Source organism: Alosa sapidissima, chromosome 3 (genome assembly GCF_018492685.1).
Source record: "Alosa sapidissima isolate fAloSap1 chromosome 3, fAloSap1.pri, whole genome shotgun sequence".
NCBI classification, from domain to species: domain Eukaryota; kingdom Metazoa; phylum Chordata; class Actinopteri; order Clupeiformes; family Clupeidae; genus Alosa; species Alosa sapidissima.
Genome location: NC_055959.1, coordinates 29,314,640 through 29,337,227, shown reverse-complemented (window position 1 = coordinate 29,337,227; position 22,588 = coordinate 29,314,640). Strand labels below are relative to the sequence as shown.

Below are 22,588 nucleotides of genomic sequence, written 5' to 3'. Positions count from 1 at the left end.
TAGCCCCTCATCATCTCACACTGTTAGTCTAAGCCATTTGTGGGCTGCTGGAGAAAGGAGAGTGTTGCTCACACTCCGTTGCTCACAGCGATCCCCATGGGAACAGCGACAGACGGCACGGTGGCTAGAACATCTGTGCCGCCTGCTGTGGAACCTGTGGGGAATTCCCTGTGAGCTGTGAATCGGAGTACACACAGTCGTCTTTTATCAATAAAACCTGTGAATTCAAAGGTCTGTTTGCTGGCCAACGCTGCTACAAGCTACGAAGGCAGACGTGTGTGACATTTTGACCCTTTTTTAGAAACGTATTGCCTTTGCATTTCCTGAAATAAACATTAAAAATGTAAATAAAATGAAATGAAAATAATTGAAATGTGCTCCATAATGTATAGCACATAGGCCTTTTCATTTTATGCTCTCCACTTGGGGGACACAAAACTCTTGAGTGTGGACGTCCAACCTCTTCTTATGAGCAGTGTAAATCTGACTGGGACAGCCAGTGCCGAGTTCTGCAGCTGTATAACATCACTCACTCTGGCCCTGTGTGCCAGGGTTTCCTGACTCAGCTCCCTGACCTCACTCTGTCTGTTTGTTTCTGTCTCTCTCTCTCTCTTTCTTTCTTTCTTTCTTTCTTTCTTTCTTTCTTTCTCTCTTTCTTTCTCTCTCTCACACACACGCTCTCTCTTTCTCACACACACGCTCGCTCGCTCGCTCTCTCTCTCTCTCTCTCTCTCTCTGTCTGTTTGACAGACCTGGATGTGTTGAAAGTGGAGAGGATCCAGCTGATCGATGCTGTCCTGAACTTGTGTACTTATCACCACCCGGAGAACATTCAGCTGCCCACTGGGTACGGCCACGGTCACGTTTTTCTGCTGAGTCACTGTTCTGCCCCACGGTCATCAGTCATCTGCTTAAGCTGACGCAGTCTGCGGAGCAGCCCTACAGTGTCCCAGTTGTTTGACTGTTATGGGAATTATTGAGGATGTATAAATATTGTAAAAGACATCGTTCATCGCAAGCTTTTCCACAGTGATAACACAGCTGTTAATGTTTTGGTCATGAATGCATTGTGAAACCTTGTGACTAATGTTTTCGTTCAAAGCTATCAAGCCCCAAATCTGGCCATTTCAACCCTTTACTGGAAGGCCTGGCTCCTGTTGTTGGTGGTGGCTGCGTTTAATCCCCAGAAGATAGGTGAGTGTCTCGCTGACTCAGCGCATCGTCATTTCAGTGTTTTTCTCCTCACCCTGCTGAGGTCCTGTTAGCCTGTTGTTGCAGTGACGTGTTCTGTTGTCGTAGGTCTGGCCGCCTGGGATGGATATCCCACTCTCAAGATGCTCATGGAGATGGTGATGACCAAGTATGTCAAAACAAAAGCATCATGGGGGAATTAAGTATCATGTTGTCATAACAACTATCTAATGTAGGTGGATACCTTCGAGGTTCCTTATGTTGGTAGTTGACCTGTGTCAAACATGTTTGGATGTCTGACCTATGAGGCATCCCATTTGAATCCACTGTGTCATATCCAAAGGAGTTGAGTCCCACGTCCAGAATAGGGGTAACATTACCCAAAGTATACTTTATTGAAGCACTCGTAGACACTTGAAAACGGTTTCCTGCTGTCTTCATACTTTTGTAATGATCATCCTTTCCAACTTTGTCTGCCCTCAGTAACTACTCCTATCCACCATGTACGGTGGCCGACGAGGAGACCAAGACGGAGATGATCAACCGTGAGCTGCAGATGTCCCAGCGAGAGAAGCAGGAGATCCTGGCCTTCGAGAGTCACCTGGCCGCCGCCTCCACCAAGCAGACCATCACCGAGACCAACAGCCTGCTGCTCTCCCAGCTCACCAGCCTCGACCCACAGTCAGTGCTCATGGAATGTATCTGTGTCTGTGTCTGTGTGTGCACGCACGTGCTAGAGTGAGAGATAGAGGTTGTGTTTCTGAAAGTTGTTCTGTGTGGAGCGTTATGGTGCAGTGGATTTATGTATTTGTACATGGGTCTGCCTCCAAGAAGCACAACAGCCGTCTGCTGCCACCTCCCTCCAACTTTAAGAGGGTGTCTGTGTTTGTTTAAAGTGGTGTAATTACAGCTGGGGGCAGCCATTAATTTAACAAAGCACATTACTTGTTGCTTGAATGCTCTCATTAAGAGTGGGGGTTTATGAGTCAGAGGCCCTTGAACATGTCTGCCACTGTAGTCTGCACAGAGTTCATGCCAAGTTATTAATGTGGAAAGTAGTGGTGCTCATTCAGCCATTGTAGAGGTTTGGCCTGAGTAGAGGCTTCTAGTCCCAGCTCTGCAGGTCAGGTGTCTCACCCCCACCTGTGTGTGCCTCTCCAGGGGTCCCCCTCGCCGGCCCCCACCCCCCATCCTGGAGCAGGTGAAGACCCTGAACCAGTCGCTGCGCCTTGGACACCTGCTCTGCCGCAGTCGCAACCCCGACTTCCTGCTCAACATCATCCAGAGACAGGTGAGCATCGGCCCCTCGTGTGTGTGTGCAGTTGTATCCTCTGCTGTGTCACTTTTACCTCTTTGGATGTGTGTGAAATTTTACATGATGGTGATGAGGTAGCAAATGTAGCTATGGGTCATGCGGGGAGGTGCATATTTAACCTTTGTGTGCATGCAGATTTAATTAAAGCTTTTTTTTTCTCCAGAGGGTGCAAGAAATTAAATGAAATTGCTCAGTTCAGCAAACCCTTGAAAGACTTTTTACTCCTCCTGTCCTGTTCAGGGAGATCTGAAGGTCATTTTGTTCTCTGCCTGCTTGCTGTTTCCCCAGGCTTCCTCCCAGTCCATGCCCTGGCTAGCAGATCTGGTCCAGTCCAGCGAGGGGTCCTTGGATGTGTTGCCCGTGCAGTGCCTGTGTGAATTTCTGCTTCACGATGCAGCTGATGACGTGACTGCCATGGAAGATGATGACGAGGTAGAGAGTAAAGAGCAGAGGACCAAGAGGAGACAGGTGGGTCTATCCAGAGAGTGCTCACACAAGTGTGCAATTGATTTCTTTCATGTTTTTTTTTAAACCCTGTTTTTATGATGTTGGATATATGGTCTGATATCCTGGACCTGGATTAACCCTACAGTAAAAGAGAACTTCATTGGAGAACTCCATTAAATAAACAAAACAAAAAATCGTTAGTACAGAGAAGTCCTAACCATTGTGTGTTTTACTCATTTCATTTATCATTGTACATTTCAGTTTCATCACATTCTTACATCAGCTCTAAAGTATTGTGATCAAATGGACATAAAGCTTATTTAACTTCGTCAAAACCCTTTTCCACTGACCTGTTTGAATGGACTTCATTTAGAAAGCAAAGATTAACCCATGCCTCTTGTTATTGTGCTCTCTCTCTCCCTCTCCCCCCCCCCCCCTCTCTCTCTCTCTCCCTCTCTCTCTCCCTCTCTCCCTCCCTCCCTCCTCCACAGAGGCAGCAGAAGCAGCGTCAGCTCCTCCTGCGTCTGCAGGACCTGCTGCTGGGGCCCAAAGCTGATGAGCAGACCACCTGTGAGGTGCTGGACTACTTCCTGCGCCGCCTCAGCTCCTCGCAGGTGGCCTCCAGGGTCCTGGCCATGAAGGTGGGTCAGCGGGGGTCAGCAGGGCATCAAAGCTGGCTCTTCCACTCTGTGTTAAAGTGGTGCAAAGTTGTGATGCAGTGAAAACACTCAAGGATCTTCAACATAAATGTAGTTTCATCTTCTTACCTTTACGTTTTAGAGTTCATGTTACATCACTTATCATTAAATCACCGCTCTTTGATATTCCTGTTTTTTTTTTTGTTGTTTTTTTTTTTGTTGTTTTTTTTTTAAGGTCTTTCAGTTTTCCGTGTAATTCTTATCCACCCATCTAGGAATGTATATTTTTGCCTGCTCCATTATAAGAAGTGCCGTGTTTGTGTCGTGTCCAGGGTTTGTCTCTGGTGCTGACCGAGGGCGAACTGAAGGACGGCGAGGAGCGCGACCAGCCCATGGAGGAGGACTCGGGTGACGCTGAGCTCCTCCCCTCCTACCAGTGGCTGCTGCAGGACCTGCCCAAGCTCCCGCTCTTCAACAGCGTCAGGACCATGACGGCCAGTGCGCTGCAGCAGGTTGGTGGGAACAGACGTCCACAGACAGGAACAGGATCCTAAAGACACTGGCACACCTGGACAGGCACTTGAGGATGTCTGCCAGTAGTTATTATTAGACATGCGTAGACATGCACGTGTTAAGCCTAGTCCTAGACTCAATGTTTTTTTTCAGTGGGTCTTTCGAGATCTATCTTGAAGTTCTTGTTTAGTCTAAGACCAGGCTTAGTCCATTATCGATCTATTGGATTATCCCTCACAAGACAAACCCAGATACTCAACATACTTAACCCTTTCAAATTCACTTACTCTAGGAAGCTCTGGTTAGCTGCATTAGCAGATGCTTAGAGGTCCTTACCAACAGCACAGATATTCTTACTGTAGATCCCCCTGGGAAATCAATTTAAGAAGTCCTACACCCTCTGCTACTGGTTGATTTCACTGAAACGACAAACAAACATAAATAAAAGTCAAGTATGATGTGTTGTTGTTAATCCATTTTCTTTCCTGTTACAGGCCATTCACGTGGAGACTGATCCTCAGACCATCAGTGCCTACCTCATCTACCTGTCCCAGCATGCACCAGTGGAGGAACAGAGTCTGCACAACGACCTGGCTCTGGTGAGTTCAGAGCACAGCACACAAGGAAGAGCCATCAGATTGTGTGTTTTGATTTGAACTGATGTGTTTATCTCACATTGAGACTCTCTACCTCTGAGTAGAGACTCTCATTTCATTATCCCTGCCTTTTTGTCCATTCCTCTCGCTCGCTCGCTCGCTCTCGCTCGCTCTCTCCTCTCTCTCTCTCTCTCTCTCTGTCTCACTCTGTCTCTCTCCCCCTCTATCTCAATTCAATAAAGTCAATTCAAATGAGGGAAAAAAAGCAGTTTTGCCAAAGCAAGCATACTTTTAACATAATAATGCAATCATTCAATATCTGTTTAAAACACAAAATGGAAAATAAATAATAGTTATAATGAACTAATCAACCTCTCTCTCTCTCTCTCTCTCTCTCTCTCTCTCTCTCTCTCTCTCTCTCTCTCTCTCTCTCTCTCTCTCTCTCTCTCTCTCTCTCTCTCTCTCTACTCTTTCTCTATCTCCCTCCCTTCCTCAGGATGTGGCCAGACTGATAGTGGAGCGCTCCACCATCATGAACTGCCTCTTCTCGAAGCACTCGTGCCGGCCGGAGTCGGACGCTGTGCTCTCGGCACTCACCTCCATCTTCTCCGCCTACACCCGCCGGATGAGGAAGACCAAGGAGGGAGAGGACCTCTACAGCTGGGTGAGTGTCACGGCCTTGCCTGGCTCCTCCTCCTTTCTGTGTGCTGCGTCTGTCTCCTACAGGTGAGCTGGGCGCAGGTGTTTTGGAGTCGTGCTAATCACTTCCTGGTCTGGGCCTTTAAAAAGCGCTTCAGACGAGACCGGGTGGTTGACCACCACCGCTCCGTCTCTCCCGCACCGTTTAGGATTTTGTTTTGCTTATTCACTACACCGCATTACACTGACCGCTTACACTTTTATTTTTCAAATCTAACTTCATTACTGACTTTACTTAACCCATTCTGTTAAAAGTCTATTCATTTAATAAATCTAATATATATATATATATATATCGCTATCCACGTGTGGCCTTTCCCTTCTCTGTTGCTTGCTGTGAGCCAGGCTTGTAACAGTGAGCCACAGAACGTCTCGTCTTACAGGAGTAGCACGGCAGGATTAGCACACAGCAGTATATGGGCTCTCTTGAGCTAATGTACGTATGAGCTTGAGGCCATCTTTTAAAGTACTCTACTGACAACAGCCAATAAACTGTCCATTAAAGACATGTATAAGTATATATACTCTTTTGATCCTGTGAGGGAAATTTGGTCTCTGCATTTATCCCAATCCGTGAATTAGTGAAACAAACACAGCACACAGTGAACACACAGTGAGGTGAAGCACACACTAACCCGGAGCAGTGAGCTGCCTGCTACAGCGGCGCTCGGGGAGCAGTGAGGGGTTAGGTGCCTTGCTCAAGGGCACTTCAGCCGTGGATGTGGGCATGGGAGAGCACTTCCCCTGCCCACATTTTTCCTACTAGGTCGGGTATTGAACCGGCAACCCTTCGGTTACAAGCCCGAAGCCAGTAGGCCACAGTTGCCCATATTTTAGTTGTTTAAAAATTAAAAAAAAAAAAAAAAACAATACCTGGCTTCAATGTTTACATTTCAAAGTCCTTTTGGTTTCTCCCTTTTATTTTGTTCCTTGACTCGTCATAGTCGGAATCTCAGGATCAAGTGTTTCTGCGCTGGACCACTGGGGAGACTGCTACCATGCACATTCTGGTGGTGCATGCCATGGTCATCCTGCTGACCCTGGGACCACCCAAAGGTGCAGAGGAATTTCCACTTAGGTGACACCTGTGTCATCAGTTCAGTTATGTCCATGGGCATCATGGACGGACAGACCTGACTGTTTTGTTTGTCCGTAGGGGAAAGTGATTTCTACAACCTCCTGGACATCTGGTTTCCTGATAAGAAGCCTCTCCCCACCGCCTTCCTGGTGGACACCTCAGAGGAAGCCCTCCTGTTGCCTGATTGGTTAAAGCTGAGGATGATCCGCTCAGAGGTCTCCCGATTGGTTGATGCAGGTATGAATCTGAGCAGAAAATACACAGTAGTAAAAGATAATGCATCTCACGTATGTTTTCTAAATGACACATGGGGCAGTGTGGTGTGTAACGTGACCTGTTTCTGCGTTATGTAGTTTAACCCATTTACTCCTAAAATGCCTGCTAAAAACGCCTATAAAATCCTATGGCATTCTAGACTAAATAACCTTATTTCCTGAGGGTTTTCTGAAAACATACTAAAAATTGTCAACGTCTACCAAAACCTTAATATCTAAGCCTCTGTAGCACCTAGAAACATGAAATAAAAAGCATGCTGCGCTACGCAGCATCCAGCGGGAGGGTTTCGGCTCCTACACACAGTTGCGTTCCGTCAACGTATGCCAGTGGGTGTTCCCGACGTTAGCTATGCAAATGACTTGAAGTATAACCGTAATTTGATTGGTTGGTGCCGTCCGTAGATTGGCTTGATTGGCCGGTGCCATCTGTCGGTGCAGCAACAGCTGAACTTCTCAACGCGAGCGGCGGGAGAAACACGACGCAACGGATCCATAATTCAGTTCGGCAACGGCTGACGTGAGCCCATGTAAAGTGAATGGGATGCGTCTCCAGCAACGCAACGCACGCAGCTGTGTGTAGGAGCCGTCAATGTTGCGCTACGCAGCATCCAGCGGGAGGGTCAATGTTGCGTCATGCAGCATCCAGCGTGAATGGGTTAATGTGTGAGTGTACTGTGTGTGTGTGTGGTGTGTAACAGGGCCTGTTTCTGCGTCATGTAGTCCCATGTGTGTGTGTGTGTTTGTGTGTGGTGTGTAACAGGGCCTGTTTCTGCGTCATGTAGTCTCCACGGTGTGTGTGTGGTGTAACGGGGCCTCTTTCTGCGTCATGTAGTTCCATGTGTGTGTGGTGTGACGGGGCCTGTTTCTGTGTCATGTGTTCAGCTCTGCAGGATCTGGAGCCCCAGCAGCTGCTGCTGTTTGTCCAGTCCTTTGGCATCCCCGTGTCCAGCATGAGCAAGCTGCTGCAGTACTTGGACCAGACGGTGTCCCACGACCCCCAGGCTCTAGAGCAGAACATCATGGACAAGAGTGAGACACTGGCCAATGCCCCTTCTGACTAGTGCTCTCTCTCTCCACAACTGGTTCTCTGATGCACCAGAATGTAAAATATAATGAAAATACTTAGAAAAGGAAAAAAAAAAACCATCATGTTGTTGGCCTACATGATTTATATTGGTGTCTGCCAGTTAAAAAGAAAGGTCTTCTTTATGTGTTTTGGATGTCCATGTGCATACCAGTGTAAAGCCCATCTTTGAAGTCGGCCCTATTTCAGGGTTTGTGAGTCGGACGGAGGCTTAGCAGCTCTCTGCTCGTGGATTTTGTTTTTCTGATGCCTGTGCGTCCTGCTGTGGCCTTCCAGCTGGGCAGGAGCCGCAGTGGTCTGCCCTGTGGTCTTCTTGCATGTTAATTACTTCTCTGTTTTCCTCTTCTGTGTTTTCCCTTCTCTCTCTCTCTCTCTTTCTTTCTTTCTTTCTTTCTTTCTTTCTTTCTTTCTTTCTTTCTTTCTCTCTCTCTCTCTCTCTCTCTCTCTCTCTCTCTCTTCTCTCTCTGTCTCTCTCTCTCTCTCTCTCTTCTCTCTCTCTCCTTTCTCTCTCTCTCTCTTCTCTCTCCGTCTCTCTCTCTCTGTCTCTCTCTCTCTCTCTCTCTCTCTCTCTCTCTCTCTCTCTCTCTCTCTCTCTGTCTCTGTGATGCGATCAGACTACATGGCCCATCTGGTTGAGGTGCAGCATGAGCGTGGAGCCACTGGGGGGCACACTTTCCACTCCCTGCTGAGCGCCTCACTCCCACCCCGCACTGGTAAGAGCCCCTGCACAGCTAGCCCATCTGAAATTAGCATGCCACACCAAAATAGGTTTTCTTTGCAAATCATTGGATACAACAAGCTATTTACTTGACATAGGGCAACAAACAAAACAATATGCTTTAACTTCCTTATAAAGAGGTAAGGTTACAAGTTGTGCCACTTCAGTATTCCACTTCTTAAGGTGAAGTGGTTTGTTATGATATAATGTCCGCACATCTCCTTTAAAACATGGGTGTCTCTGTTTCCTTCTGTCTGTAGATGCTGCAGAGGTGAGCAAGGCTAAGGTTACCGTGGAGACGCCCCACGGGTCGGTGAAAATGAGAACAACCACTCAGCTGCCAGTCATCGGGCCAGAGGATGACCTCACTGCCATTCTGCTTCAGGTAACCTGCACCATCGTCATTGCCATCATCATTACACACTCAGACAGCATCACCCAACCTTAAGCTTAAAGCATAGTGTCATTGATATTTAGCACATCTAAAGTAAATAATGACAATGTACTATTGTTATTTTTGTTATTACTACTACTGTTTTTATTCTCTCCAGTCTCCATGTTTGAACTATATTATGTGTATTTCATGTGTATGCTGGATGATATTGCATTGCATTCCATAAGCACTTTTTCTGCACATCTGCATTCATATGGAGCACAGTCTCCAGTGGCTCTAGTGAGTCTAGATGGCTGGCAGGCTTGTGATTGGACTCTAAAGCTGTCCGCTGCCCCCCCCCAGCTCTTCCCTCTGAAGGTGGACCCTCGCTGGCCCCAGCCGCCGGCGCGGTCACTGTCTCTGGCGCTGCAGCAGGCTCTGGCCCAGGAGCTGGTGCGCGCCAGGAAGGGCCGTGGCCCAGCGCAGGGTGGCACCGGCACAGCCGTGCGTCTGCTCCAGGCCCTGGCAGCGCTGCTCAACTCGGCCCACGCCGGCGCCCTGGTCATGGCCATGCAGCGCAGCCACAACCTCTCCTGCCCACTGCTGCGGCAGCTGCACCTCTACCAGGTAGAGTCGCGGGCCAGTCATGTGCGCTCACCTTTTTCAACCAACACACCACTGGCTCTTCAACTGGTTGCGTTCAGACTTCTTTGAATCTACACCAAACTCACCTCTCACCCCCTCTCTTCTCATCTCTCTCTCTGCAGCGCTTGGTGTCTCAGGACGTGGCCTTCTCCTCTCTCTTCTTCAATGCGGTGGTTCAGATGCTCCGCTGGTTGGATAACCCGGCTGTGGAGGCGGGACCTCTGCAGACGCTCCTGAAGTCATTGGCTGCTCAGTACTCCCATAAGCACCACATCGCAGACGGTAAGATCTCTACAGCCAGTGCACAGTTTTCAAAAAGACAAAAAAGGAGAAAGACCAAAGTCTGCAAGAGGGTTTTGGTTACATGTCATTTATGTGATCTACTTTGTAAAGTTATACTAGTAAAAATAGCCGAAGAGAAGTCATGGGTGCTGCTTTTACATGAGGACATTCTTTGATTGTAACAATGGTAGAATTTGACCTAATTGTCCCATTGGGGATGTGTAACACTTTCATTGCTATCATGGTGTTGTACTGTCTGTGGTCTGCTGATGGTGTTTGCTCTGTGCCGTGTGTGGGCTGCAGTGCGCGCAGGTTTCCTGCACCTGGCGGAGGTCCTGACCCTGCGCCGGGACTCGGAGGTGGCCATCAAGGGCCTCATGGCCAGCCTCCGGGCAGGGGAGAGGTGCAACGCTGAGCCCGAGCTCATAGGGAAAGGTAGGCGCCTGGCCAAGTGGCTTCTCTTATGTGTGTCGTCCATCACTGCTTCCCTGTTGGTCAGTCTCTCCCTCTGTCTGTCTCCCTTTCTCCTTTTTTGCTCTTGACCACTCTTTGCTCCTGTCTCTGCTGAAGGTGAAACCTTCCTCTCCTCCTCCTCCTCCTCCTCCTCACACCTACTCTGAGAGCCCTGAGTGATTGAGCAGGAGTGAGCAGACACACTGAGCTTCCCCAGTGGGAGTTCAGCCTCCCCGCTGTTTTACGGGACCTTTCCAGACCACTCTCTTCTCAGTCACCCATCGCTCTCTCAACCATGTTTATCTCGCTCTTTTTGTCTCTCTCTCTCTCTCTCTCTGAGCCCTAAGAGCCAAACAAAAACAACAGCTCACTTGCCGCACAGCGGGCCTTTCTCAAAACACCAACAGCCACCTTTGGCCTCCTTGGGTCCGGTACAAGAGCTGGAAGTTCGGCCCAGTGCCTGATGAAAGATGGTCGCCCACACTGGAGATTCTGCGGTTCCCCGAAACGTTTATACCCAGAATGCAATTATGGCGGCACACATTTTTCCACTGCGGGATTGGCTTCACTCTGACTCTGGCTGAGGATGTTTTGCTGTTTTTCCTTGTGTTGGAGTTCTGACAAGCGGGTGTTTCACAAGAGTTCTTTTGGTCATGTGACATTGTGTGTGTGTGTGCGTGTGTGTGCGCGTGTGTGTGTGTGTGTGTTTAGTGTTGAAGGGCCTGGTGGAGATCAGATCTCCGTACTTGGAGGAGCTGCTGTCCCGGCTCATGGCCGTTGGAATGGCGGGCCCCGTCGCCATGGTGATCTCGCTCCTGCTCCAGGAGATGGACGAGCAGGGGGTCAAGATGGAGACTGATGCCAAAATGTAAGCAGGCCTCTCAGAGAGCAGGCTCAGACCCAAAGCTGCCCGTCAGCGCTTCTTGGTGAAGAGCAAACCCTAAATAAAGCTTCGTTTTCTGCTTGGTTGGCGTTAATACTATTGTTTTTTGCATAATTTCTGCCTTTACAACACAAGGGCTTCGGCCGCAGTTTAACAAGGTAGTTTTGCCACCATATGGCATCAAGTTAAAATAGAGTCTCTGCTGTTGTAGACCCGCTTGATCACAGTTTGCACTCAATTACAGTTGGCCTTAGTTTATAGTGGTGTGTTCCATTTCATAAGCCTAACCTGCTGTGCTCATGTCAAAGTAGGTACAAACCAGACTAGATTTGTTTTTAGTGCAGATCTTGAACCAGGGTAGAGACCAATATAGACTAATTGTAGCAATGTGTGGGTGGAGGGGGAAAAAAACATACTTTATTTTAACTTGGGGACATTTTTCCTGACATGCCTTTGGAATGTGGATATTTTCTTTCTGCTGTGGTGGTGTGTATTTGACAAGCTGTTCCTCCCACACAGTCCAGAGCTGAGCAGATCTGGGGCCAGCGCGGGCCTGCTGGTGGACTGGCTGGCGAGGTTGGACCCGGAGGTCATCTCTACATGTCCAGAGCTTCAGCAGAAACTCCTGTTTGCATTAAATAAGGTGATTATTATGCCAGCCGTGCTGTGTGTGCGTTTGTATGTAATGATATCCACATTTTAGTCAGCGTCTTTTGCACCCTTGACCAGTAAGTTTTACTTTGGGGAAAATATCATAACAATGTATGTGGTAATGTAGTGTAGTGGTTAAGGAGCTGGGCTAGCGTGCAGTAGCCTGAAAGTTGAGGGTTCAATTCCCGGTGTCCACCGTTGTGCCCTTGAGCACTTAACCCCAAGTTGCTCCGGGGACAATGTAAACATATGTAAGTCCCTTTGGACAACAGTGTCTGCTAAATGAAAAACTGTAAATACAATGTAAGTGTGTGTGAGTGTGTGTGTGTGTTTAGTACAGTATATATGTAGTGTAATTCATAATAATGACTATATACTCCCCTCTGTCTCCCCAGACTAAAGGCTCTCAGGTGAGTCTTGCCCCCTCCTACAGGCCCTACCTGCTGGCCCTGCTTACCCACCAGTCCAACTGGAGCACCTTGCACAGGTGTATCAGTGCCCTACTCAACAAGCACAGAGACGAGAGGTGAGGCCATCACCTGCACGCACACACACTCTAGCCATCACCAATACTGCTTTCAAATCACCTCAACACTTCAGGTACTGTGACAATCTACCTGACTAGTAAAGCAATCTTATGGTCTTGAATTTTCTGAGGGGGCTTTTTCATACCTTGTAGTGCAAACTGAGCTTGCGAGAGTGCTCGAGAGAGTCAAGCTGTTCACATTATGAATGCAGAGGGTCAGGTCACTGGTTCAACTCACAGTGTCTCACACAAATATATATATACACACACACACACACACACACACACACACACACACACACACACACACACACTCTCAAAGTCAGCCAGCTCATCCGCCTCATATTACACTCACATCTACCACCTCAGTCATCTAGTTACTGAAGCAGTTTATCAAGTTTAACATGCTGTCACTCCGTGTGTGTGTGTGTGTGTGTGTGTGTGTATTTGTGTGAGACACTGTGTGAGTGTCAAGACCATAAGATTGCTTTACTAGTCAGGTAGATTGTCACAGTACCTGAAGTGTTGAGGTGATTTGAAAGCAGTATTGGTGATGGCTGGAGATCTGTTCTATACGTTGTGTGACCGATGAAAATTGGGCATGGGCATATGCATGTGTGTTGAAGGCCTTTAGTGAGAGGAAAGCATGAAAACGTAGCGGTTCACCAGACTGGCCAGGCTGCGAGGCGAAGCCTGGTGCTGCCAGCCTAAAGAGCTCAGATGTCGCGGCGACGCTGATCCAATCCGTGGCAATGTGATTCTGCTCTAAGCCTGTAAGCGACACTCCCAAGTCCCGGCCCAAGCAAATGTCTGTGGAGGCTTTCCAGACCACGGTTACTGCCATGCACATGATGGGATGGCAACACCAGACTGGTGTGTGCTGCCAGCTAAGCTGGCTCTGCCTGTCTGCACTAGGGGCGGCAGTAACTGCTAGGGGCTTATGGGTCACAGGTTCTGTCTCAGGTGTGCAGATGTGAATGGGCTGAGATCTTGTGTTGGTTCTGATCCGAATCTGTGCTTCTTCTCTTGTAGGCTTGACCCCAGCCCTGCTCTGGACTTCCTGTGGGCCTGTGGTCATATTCCTCGCATCTGGCAGGGCAGAGACCAAAAGACGCCACAGGTAGGACAACACTATGCTCTGTGCTGTATTGTTCAGGCTCCTGTTTCCACAGAAAATGTGGACTGAAATGCGAGTTGATCCACTCACTCACTAGCTTGTAAAATGGCTTGAGGTGAATTGATTAGTTTCTTCTTCAGACTCCAATGGTAACTCCCCGGTATGGTAAAAGCTTGAGAACTTGTGCAAGAACAGAGAACTTGTGCAAGCAGTGTCCACTCTCTTGGAGGTGTCAGTCTTCTTAGGGTGATTTAATTAAGAGTGAATTAATCACTTTACTCTCTCTCTCTCTCTCTCTCTCTCTCTCTCTCTCTCTCTCTCTCTCTCTCTCTCTCTCTCTCTCTCTCTCTCTCTCTCTGTCTCTGTCGTTGTGGTGTCTCTCTTCTCAGAAGCGGACAGAGAAGTTTGTCTTGCGCCTGAAACCAGAGGAGCTCATCAGCCTGGTAGACCTGATCCTGTCCGAGTCCGAGCTGGACAGCCGCGACGCGTCCAGCGCCAAGACGGCCCTGGACCAGGCCTCCTGCACCCTCATCCAATCACGGCTGCCGCTCCTCCACAGCTGTTGCCACGGCGACATAGAGAGTGTGAAGAAAGTGGCAGAGTACCTGATTAACTGTGCCAGGAAGTGGGGGGACAGGTGTGTGTGTGTGTGTGTGTGTAGGTCTGGTTTGTCATGGAAAATATGGCAGCTTGTGAACATCTTTATTCACTAATTTCACACCCACATTGAATGGTCAAGGCCCTCCCCCATCCGCTGGGCACTTGTGAGAGTTCAGCTCCGTACCTGCACAGAAATGTGTACTTACAGCCTGCAGATGCAACTTCCACCCAGCACATGCGACCTCCAACCTGCACTTGTGCACTGCGCTCCTATGGCTTCTCAAACTTGCTGATGAAGACTGTTGATAGACACCAGATTTCTCTGCCTGCTGTTGGAGCACTCCTCTCCCGCCAGGCTCAAAGGGCCAGTGCAGAAGGGCCAGTGCAGGAGGGCCAGTGCAGGAGGGGGCAGTGCAGGAGGGGCAGTGCAGAAGGGCCAGTGCAGGAGGGGGCAGTGCAGGAGGGCCAGAGCAGAAGGGCCAGAGCAGGAGGGGCAGTGCAGGAGGGGGCAGTGCAGGAGGGGCAGTGCAGGAGGGGCAGTGCAGGAGGGCCAGAGCAGAAGGGCCAGAGCAGGAGGGGCAGTGCAGGAGGGGCAGTGCAGGAGGGGCAGTGCAGGAGGGGGCAGTGCAGGAGGGGCAGTGCAGGAGGGGGCAGTGCAGGAGGGGGCAGTGCAGAAGGGCCAGTGGTAATGAGGTGTTCTGGTGTGAAAGGAAAAAAAGGGCAGAAGTGGTCTTGGCTGTGATCGCCGTGCAGTGCTCAGTGGAGGATAATGAAGTCGAGAGGATTAGGACATGCTGAAGCCACACACTCTCTTTCTTTCTTTCTTTCTTTCTTTCTTTCTTTCTCTCTCTCTCTCTCTCTCTCTCTCTCTCTCTCTACACTTGTGTTGTGAATTGCAGTTTTCTAGCTTAGCTTAGCTGTCAGGGTGGCAACACTTTGTGCCGGCAAAAACCCCTCCTCTTTCATGAATATGCCTTTGGATATTATAGCGCTTTAATGAGGAGGCTTTGGCCAAGGTCAGGCAAAATTACCCGAAGAATTACAGTAACCTAAGGCAAGCTAAGCTGCCTTATGCCTTTTTTTTTACACACACGAGTAAGACAAACTACACTCGGATAAGACGGTGGCACAAAGTATGTTTTTCGGCCGCCTTTAGGATAAACATGACATAAACATTGTCTGTCTGTGCGGAGGCGTTTCTCTCTGCTGCATGTTCTTGAGAGTCTGACGCTGGATTAGCCATCGCAGAACACAATTAGCCCCACAAAGCAGGGCACTCGAGGCAGGCCGCGTTCAGCTCCAACTCTTAGCTGCTCCAAAGTGTTGCCTCTGTGGGTTTATGTCCCAGTTGTAAACGACACAAAGGCTTTTGTCTGAGGGGGAAAGTTTTAGCCATGTTTGTTTCTATATGCACCAACCCCCCCCTCTCTCATGTCTGTGTTTGTGTTTTGTCTGTTCTGGGAGCATATTTGCCCTGTGTGAAGGCTTCCCCCTGTCATCACATTGCTTATTTTGTGTCCATTCGAGGTCATTTGGTTGTCTTTTGTCTCGTCTTGTGTTTCCTCTCTCATGATTAGACAGTGGCTAAACTGTTTGTCTCTCATAGAGCTCTCTGTGTAAGGTAACGACACTATGTACACTATGTTTTCATAAAGACGCGTGTGCTTTTCCACTTGGAGTGGAACTTTTTTCAAGTGGAGGCCCTCGGGCGCCTCCATAAAAACACGAGGCGCAGCAAGCGCAAAAAACACGAGTCGCTCTGGTTGCATATGCAGTGCGCAAAATGCTTACTGCCACTACGAAACGACATAAAAAAGGCGCACCTCACTGCAAAAACCGCATCCTGTCTGAACGTTCTCTAATCATCTTTCTCCCCTGTTCTCTGCTAAGGTTTGCTTGCATGATTCCCACCTTTTAAAGGTTTTAAAATATCTTACTAGCATACATCTTATAAAACATATTTAAGCTTTACTAACACACAATGCTTTGGCCACTAAATAGCCTTAGTTGCTGAAATGGCCTTAAACTAAACAAACAAACAAACAAACTTGCATGATTGCGTACGCGTGCAGTGTGTGATGGTGTGCTAGCTTATTGTTTTGCCTCTGTGTTTCAGTGTGATGAGCAAGCGGTGCCAGAATCTGCTGCTCCAGATCTACCTGTACTTCCCGGAGGTCATCCAGCGCGTGGCGCTGCCCGAGGCCGCGCTGAGCAGCCAGGGGGCAGCAGATGGCAGCACCTGCAAGGTAGGAGAGAACACGCAGCACAACACAACACAACACAACAGCAGCTGTTTGCTTCTCTACAGGTCAAAGTACAGATGCTACTCTGAGATTTTTTAAACAATGTTTGCAGATGCTATCATAGTTTTGCATCAGATGAGTGATGTAATATTTCATGTACAAAAGACAGAGCCAAGGATGTCCACTAGGCCTGATAATTTAATTAAATGAAGCTCCTGGTTGATGGCTTTTGCTGATTAACACACCAGGCGTTTACTCAAGTCTGAGCCAGCTCTAGGCCCAGGTCCAGATGAGCGCACATGTAAGAAGTTTGTTTTGTCTCCTAGCTGGATGTGCTGGTGCATCGTCTGATTTCTCTGCTGGGGGACACCGGTGACTCCAAGTCTGCGGAGAGCCGGGCCTCAGATGCCAACCTGGCCTGCCGGAGGCTGGCAGTGTCTCACCCAGTGCTGCTCCTCAGGTGAGGCCAGGGTTTCACCTGGGTCTAGTTACACTTCTGCAGACCTGTGCAGATGGGCTGTTTTGTTCTATTTTTGTTTTTTCTTTGTATTTGACTTTTTGGGGGGGGTTATAATTAGTTATATAAAAGTATAATAAAGTCACATTTGTTTACAAGAATTTACTCCATGCAGCTTCATTAGAGACATTAATTTTAAATAGTCTCTACATGAAATGCATGTTTTACATCCTGGGCAAAATCTGTGAACGAATGTGATGCCTCCAGCAATACAGCAGTGTGTGACTGTATCTTTTCCCAATCAGACACCTGCCCATGATTGCAGCTCTGATGCAGGGCCGTGCACACCTGAACCTGCGGGAGCTACGGCAACAGAATCACCTGACGTTCTTCAATGACTCGCTGGCCATCCTGGAGCTGCTGCAGCCGCTGGTCTTCCACAGCCACCACCAGGGGGCACTGCAGGACTGCCTGCTCTCCATCATCAAGGTCCTACAGGTAAAGCAGCCAGAGGCCAGCCAGACAGAACACAGAGATGACCGTGATGATGATGATGATAATGATGACGATGATGACAGTTATTGTAATGGTAATAAGGTTTCGTATGATGGTGATTTAATAGATAGACCCGAAGTCCTTTTTGCAAGGGAGAGATATTGGGATCAGAATATAGGAATGCAGTATAGCAAAGCAAGTATAAAACGGAAGATATAATGCGTCCTACATTCTAGCACATTCTTGCTAGACTTGAGATTTGCTAGATCAGACTTGAGTCTTGGAGGCTAAGGATGGTCTTGTTTTTTCAATGACTTTTCTTATTAAGGTTGGGTTTTGTCTTTGTAAAATAACCTGAGACAGCAGTCATTGTGACTGAATGTGTACAAATACATGAAATTGTATCTGACACAGTAAAAAGCACAATCGAAAGCTTATTAAAAAGTCACAATTATATATTGCATATCAACAAAGTTAAAATATGTAATTTACATTAAAAAGAACTCATAAACCACTCTACCTCAAACAAGATGACAATCCCCTTCAATCTTAATCATATCACAAAGACATGAAGACAGAATGTTGATTTAATCGTTGTTACACACTGTCAGTTTCTCAGTGTTACATAATGTGTATTAAAGACGAAGGCCAAAAATAAGTTAAATAGCCTCTTAGGCTGGAACTATACAGCTTGATTTGCAGTTTGTCGAATTAAGGACAACTGGAGTTCACATCTTTTATTGTTGAAGATCCCTTCCAAACAATCTTTCTGCATTTGTCTCACTTTATAGAACTTCAGGAGGACGTCCCGCGTACCGACGGCCTTCATCAGCAAGTTTGTGCAGTTCATACAGAAATACATTACCCACGATGCTGCAGCCGCCGTGACTTATCTGCAGAAGCATTCCCGTATTCTACAGTAAGCATGTTAACTAATTATATATTCAGAATATTAATTGACATTCAAGGTACCCCCTGCAATTTTGTCAAAGGGTTGTTGACATTGTGCTATCTGATTACCCTTCCCTTGTGTGCACCCTAGGCACTGTGTTATATATTAGTACTGGTAAATGGCTCTGCTGAGACACTTTACCATTTACGGCAGGACTGGCTTGAGCTTGAACACCAAGGTTTTTTAAGAGACACAGACAGCAAGAGGGACTGTAGGGAGTCAATTGCTGAATTAGACAAATAGTATATGGGATTAGAATCACTGACTAAACCTTTAAGAATATTTATATATCTTATTATTGTTAAAGAAAACCAGTAACAAGGAGTAGGAAACACATGGGAAGAGAACGATTGAAATCCATGGTGTATTTCAATGGCTCCTTATTCTTCCTGTTTACGCTGTTTTTCTGTAAGTGCTGGACACGCCTATATATATATATATATATATATATATATATATATATATATATATATATATATATATATATATATATATATATATATATATATCTATATCTATTTCTCCTCTTCATCCCTCTCTTCCTTTGTTCACAGTAGATCATGTTAAACATGAGGGACGGTGTCTGTTCATCTTTGCCCCCCGTCTGTCTCGTGGCGAGGCAAGCTCAGTGTTAAAGTTTAGTCCTCTTAAAAACCGCACAGTTCTAAGTAGAAGAAATACAAAAATAGTGGGATTTGAGAGACAGAGACAAGGCACCCAGTCTTGGAGTGCACTACAGTATATTTTGTGGTGTTGATTGTTTCACCTTGTCCAAACTGTTGTGTTGAGTTATTTGTTGACGTGTGAGTGGTTTAGCTTGAGCTTTTTCTGCTTTGAATGTGACCCATGATGTCTATGGGTCTAGTCTGTGTGACTATGTCCTGTCCTCCAACATATTTATTGTGTGAGTGTGTCCTGTGATTTAAAACAGGTTTCCATCTTTGTTTCCTGGAAAGTTCTGCTGAGGACAATATATTTATGAGTGCTCTCTCTCTCTCTCTCTCTCTCTCTCTCTCTCTCTCTCTCTCTCTCTCTCTCTCTCTCTCTCTCTCTCGCTCTCTCTCGTTCTCTCGCTCTCTCTCGTTCTCTCTCTCTCTCGCTCTCTCTCTCTCTCTCTCTCTCTCTTTCTCCCTCTCCTTCTTCCTTTTCCGGTCCACATTCTCTTCTTATTCACATACTGTATCACATATTACTCTTTCCATAAATTCCTTCGATTCTTTTCATTCTTATCTTTCTATTCTCTCTCTCTCTCTATCTCTCTCCCTCCCTCCCTCCCATTTTCTTTCATGACCCTTCCTGCAGGGGTCTTTCATTAGAAAACCCAGAGCTGGTCCAGCTGAAGTGTCTGCTGGCCGGTCTGACACTGCCTGTGAGGAGTGGCTCCTCTGAGAGTCCAGCGGAGGACAGAGACGGTACTACACACCTTCTATCCATACACACCATGCACAGCCCAGAGCAACACACACCACAGCAGAATACCACATCACAAACACAATGCCTAGCATAGCACATAATATACTACGCACTGCTTCATAGTTCAGTTTGCCTGCATATAACTAGTTGTGGGTGAACTTTGTTTACAGTAAATCTGAAATCCCCATTGGCTACTTGGCCACTAATTTAAGACCATCATAGTCCACACTGACATGTTTTCCCCACTCAATCCAGCAGAGGACTCAACAGGGTCCCTCCCTCTGGTCAGCATCTCCGCCTCAACACCACTGACCGCCTCGGACATGACCAAGTACCTGAGGAGGATGTCCAGGGGAGAGGCCGTGGAAGGTAGGAGTCAATGGCTCTAGTTCGAGTTCTCAGGTCAGCCTGCCATGTCGTTTCTCTCAGGCTCTGTCTGTAGCTGGGTTTCCATTCAAAGTCTGGAAACAGTTACAATTTTAATCGTGAATGAAGTATAAATGAAAATTCCATTTGTAAGAGAGGGTTGATTAACTCAATTTGAATAACATGTATGGAATTTGTGAGGTTGATGGAAACAAGTTTACTCACATAAATTCACAATTATTGCAACTTTTTTTCTGTATAAATTGCCCTGACGTTTTGATCCCATAGCTGATCACAACTCCTCCTTGAGTAATAGAATGTCCATTTCTAATCGGCATAGCACAGCAGATGGGAAGACACGCAGATGCATTAGCCAAAATTTTTTTTAGGAATGCACGAATGAGCTGAATGTAAACCCTGCTATTCTTAGTCTCTATCTCTTTCCCTCGATCTGTCTTAACCATAATCCTTCCTTGTTCCAACTCTACCTCATGTTTGATGTCAACCATGATCTGCAGATGTACTAGAGGTTCTGACAGAAGTGGAGGAGAAATCAAAGAGGAGCCCAGAAATAATCCAGCACTTCACCGTAAGAATCTCCTTCCGGTCATGTCATCTCTACTTACAACTTCATTGGCAAACGTGAAAATGTATTGGAATGTGCGGAGGTGTTTTGTTTTTTTAACTTATACATTTTGCACTCTATATTTCTAGAATGATCTCCAGAGACTGATGAGCTCGCCTGAGGAGCTGTGTCGGAACATGGCCTTCAGCTTGGCCCTGCGCTGCGTCCAGAACACGCCCAGGTAGAGTAGTCTGCAATGTCCTCTTTTTCCATCAAGTGTTTTTCTTCGCAGTTCAAGCACCCAGTTGAGTTTAGTCGAAAAACTATTTCCAGTGAGTGCTGCCAGGGTATTCAATGGAGTTTTCCTCCAGAGCTCTTCAGTTTGGGGATCACTTTCAACTGTAACTACAGGAATCTGTACTAGATTGTACTATATAGATGTAGATTATATGTACTAGATGTGTACTAGACTATATAGATGTAGACTATATTTGATGTGTTTTAATGGAAAAGCCAGGAAATACTAAATGTCTAAATTCTACTACTCTCTTGTGCCTCGGATTCTTGTCACATAACCGAACCCAGTTAATATTGTTCTACAAGAGGAACACAAGGAAGGTTAGAAATGATAAGTCCTACAGTAGACTGCAACATTCTGCAATGTCTTGACTCACACATCTGTATAGTCTGTGCATAACTCACAGGTGTGTGCTCCCTTCCTCTCTCTCTCTCTCTCTCTCTCTCTCTCTCTCTCTCTCTCTCTCTCTCTCTCTCTCTCTCTCTCTCTCTCTCTCTCTCTCTCTCTCAATTCCAGTCTGGCTGCTGAGTTTCTCCCTACCTTCATGTACTGTATGGGGAGTGGAAACATTGACGTGGTGCAGACCGCTATCAGGAATTTACCAGAATATGTCCTTCTCTGTCAAGGTAGGGGACTTGCACACATGCACCAAAGCAAATGGTTAACTGTTGCTGTTTAAAGTACATAAACTATTATTCTGTTGTAATGTGTTATGTTCTCTGTTATTACAGAACATGCTGATATACTGCTTCACAAAGCCTTTCTGGTAGGGATCTATGGACAGATTGATACAAGCTCCATCATCTCTGAATCAATGAAGGTCCTCCATATGGAAGCCACCACATAAAGCCCTACAATGTGGCCAAGTTGCCTAGCAGCTGTGTCATGATTTGTTTTATTCCACCCTTTCTAATTTCTGATAGAATATCCACCTCCTGCATTACTGCAAACTATTTTTATGTTGTACTTTCTCAAAGTGTCTAGTCTTTTCTGAGTATTTGGTAAGTTTTGATAGGAAATTTTTATCATTGCACAACATCTAATTGGACCAGGAGAATGACTTCTATGACTTTTATTTCGTACTCGTTCATGTCTTGCATGACAGTATTCCTGTTATACTGTCCAAATATTCATGAATCAATGATTGTTAAAGAAAAAAAAAACTAATAAATGACAAAGTTGTCAATGTTTTTTTATTTGAATACCTCATCCTTGGAACACATCTATCTCTTGGAGCAGCCGTGGTCTACTGGTTAGCGCTTCGGACTTGTAACCAGAGGGTTGCCGAACCCCAACCAGTAGGCATGGCTGAAGTGCCCTTGAGCAAGGCACCTAACCCCTCACTGCTCCCCGAGCGCCGCTGTTGTTCACTGCGTTGGGATTAGTGTGTGCTTCACCTCACTGTGTGTTCACTGTGTGCTGAGTGTGTTTCACTAATTCACGGATTGGGATAAATGCAGAGACCAAATTTCCCTCACGGGATCAGTATAAGTATAGTATATAAGTATAAGTATATATACTTTTTTGATCCCGTGAGGGAAATTTGGTCTCTGCATTTAACCCAATCGTGAATTAGTGAAACACAAACAGCACACAGTGAACACACAGTGAGGTGAAGCACACACTAATCCCGGCGCAGTGAGCTGCCTGCTACAATGGCGGCGCTCGGGGAGCAGTGAGGGGTTAGGTGCCTTGCTCAAGGGCACTTCAGCCGC

At 46.9% G+C, this 22,588-nt stretch overlaps 1 protein-coding gene across 4 annotated transcripts in view; it reads left to right on the top strand.

Annotated features, from left to right (window-relative positions):
* The window catches only part of ints1 (integrator complex subunit 1), a 29,456-nt gene extending 7,381 nt beyond the window's left edge, over positions 1–22,075 (top strand). For 3 of the 4 annotated variants that reach the window (XM_042085351.1, XM_042085349.1, XM_042085352.1), the window contains exons 16-48: positions 751–847; positions 1,103–1,194; positions 1,300–1,360; positions 1,675–1,872; positions 2,353–2,482; positions 2,795–2,974; positions 3,445–3,594; positions 3,924–4,103; positions 4,599–4,703; positions 5,197–5,364; positions 6,344–6,455; positions 6,556–6,714; positions 7,635–7,781; positions 8,451–8,549; positions 8,815–8,939; positions 9,291–9,554; positions 9,695–9,854; positions 10,158–10,289; positions 11,019–11,175; positions 11,710–11,833; positions 12,237–12,367; positions 13,400–13,487; positions 13,874–14,121; positions 16,201–16,330; positions 16,654–16,787; positions 17,090–17,282; positions 18,071–18,198; positions 19,534–19,643; positions 19,900–20,013; positions 20,529–20,599; positions 20,725–20,816; positions 21,390–21,499; positions 21,605–22,075. In XM_042085351.1, the coding sequence (XP_041941285.1) occupies positions 751–847; positions 1,103–1,194; positions 1,300–1,360; positions 1,675–1,872; positions 2,353–2,482; positions 2,795–2,974; positions 3,445–3,594; positions 3,924–4,103; positions 4,599–4,703; positions 5,197–5,364; positions 6,344–6,455; positions 6,556–6,714; positions 7,635–7,781; positions 8,451–8,549; positions 8,815–8,939; positions 9,291–9,554; positions 9,695–9,854; positions 10,158–10,289; positions 11,019–11,175; positions 11,710–11,833; positions 12,237–12,367; positions 13,400–13,487; positions 13,874–14,121; positions 16,201–16,330; positions 16,654–16,787; positions 17,090–17,282; positions 18,071–18,198; positions 19,534–19,643; positions 19,900–20,013; positions 20,529–20,599; positions 20,725–20,816; positions 21,390–21,499; positions 21,605–21,720 (4,505 nt within the window). In that variant the 3' untranslated portion in view covers positions 21,721–22,075. The remainder of the gene's footprint in view (positions 1–750; positions 848–1,102; positions 1,195–1,299; positions 1,361–1,674; positions 1,873–2,352; positions 2,483–2,794; positions 2,975–3,444; positions 3,595–3,923; positions 4,104–4,598; positions 4,704–5,196; positions 5,365–6,343; positions 6,456–6,555; positions 6,715–7,634; positions 7,782–8,450; positions 8,550–8,814; positions 8,940–9,290; positions 9,555–9,694; positions 9,855–10,157; positions 10,290–11,018; positions 11,176–11,709; positions 11,834–12,236; positions 12,368–13,399; positions 13,488–13,873; positions 14,122–16,200; positions 16,331–16,653; positions 16,788–17,089; positions 17,283–18,070; positions 18,199–19,533; positions 19,644–19,899; positions 20,014–20,528; positions 20,600–20,724; positions 20,817–21,389; positions 21,500–21,604) is intronic. The other variant, XM_042085353.1, reaches the window with a different exon arrangement.
* The last annotated feature ends 513 nt before the right edge of the window (positions 22,076–22,588 follow it).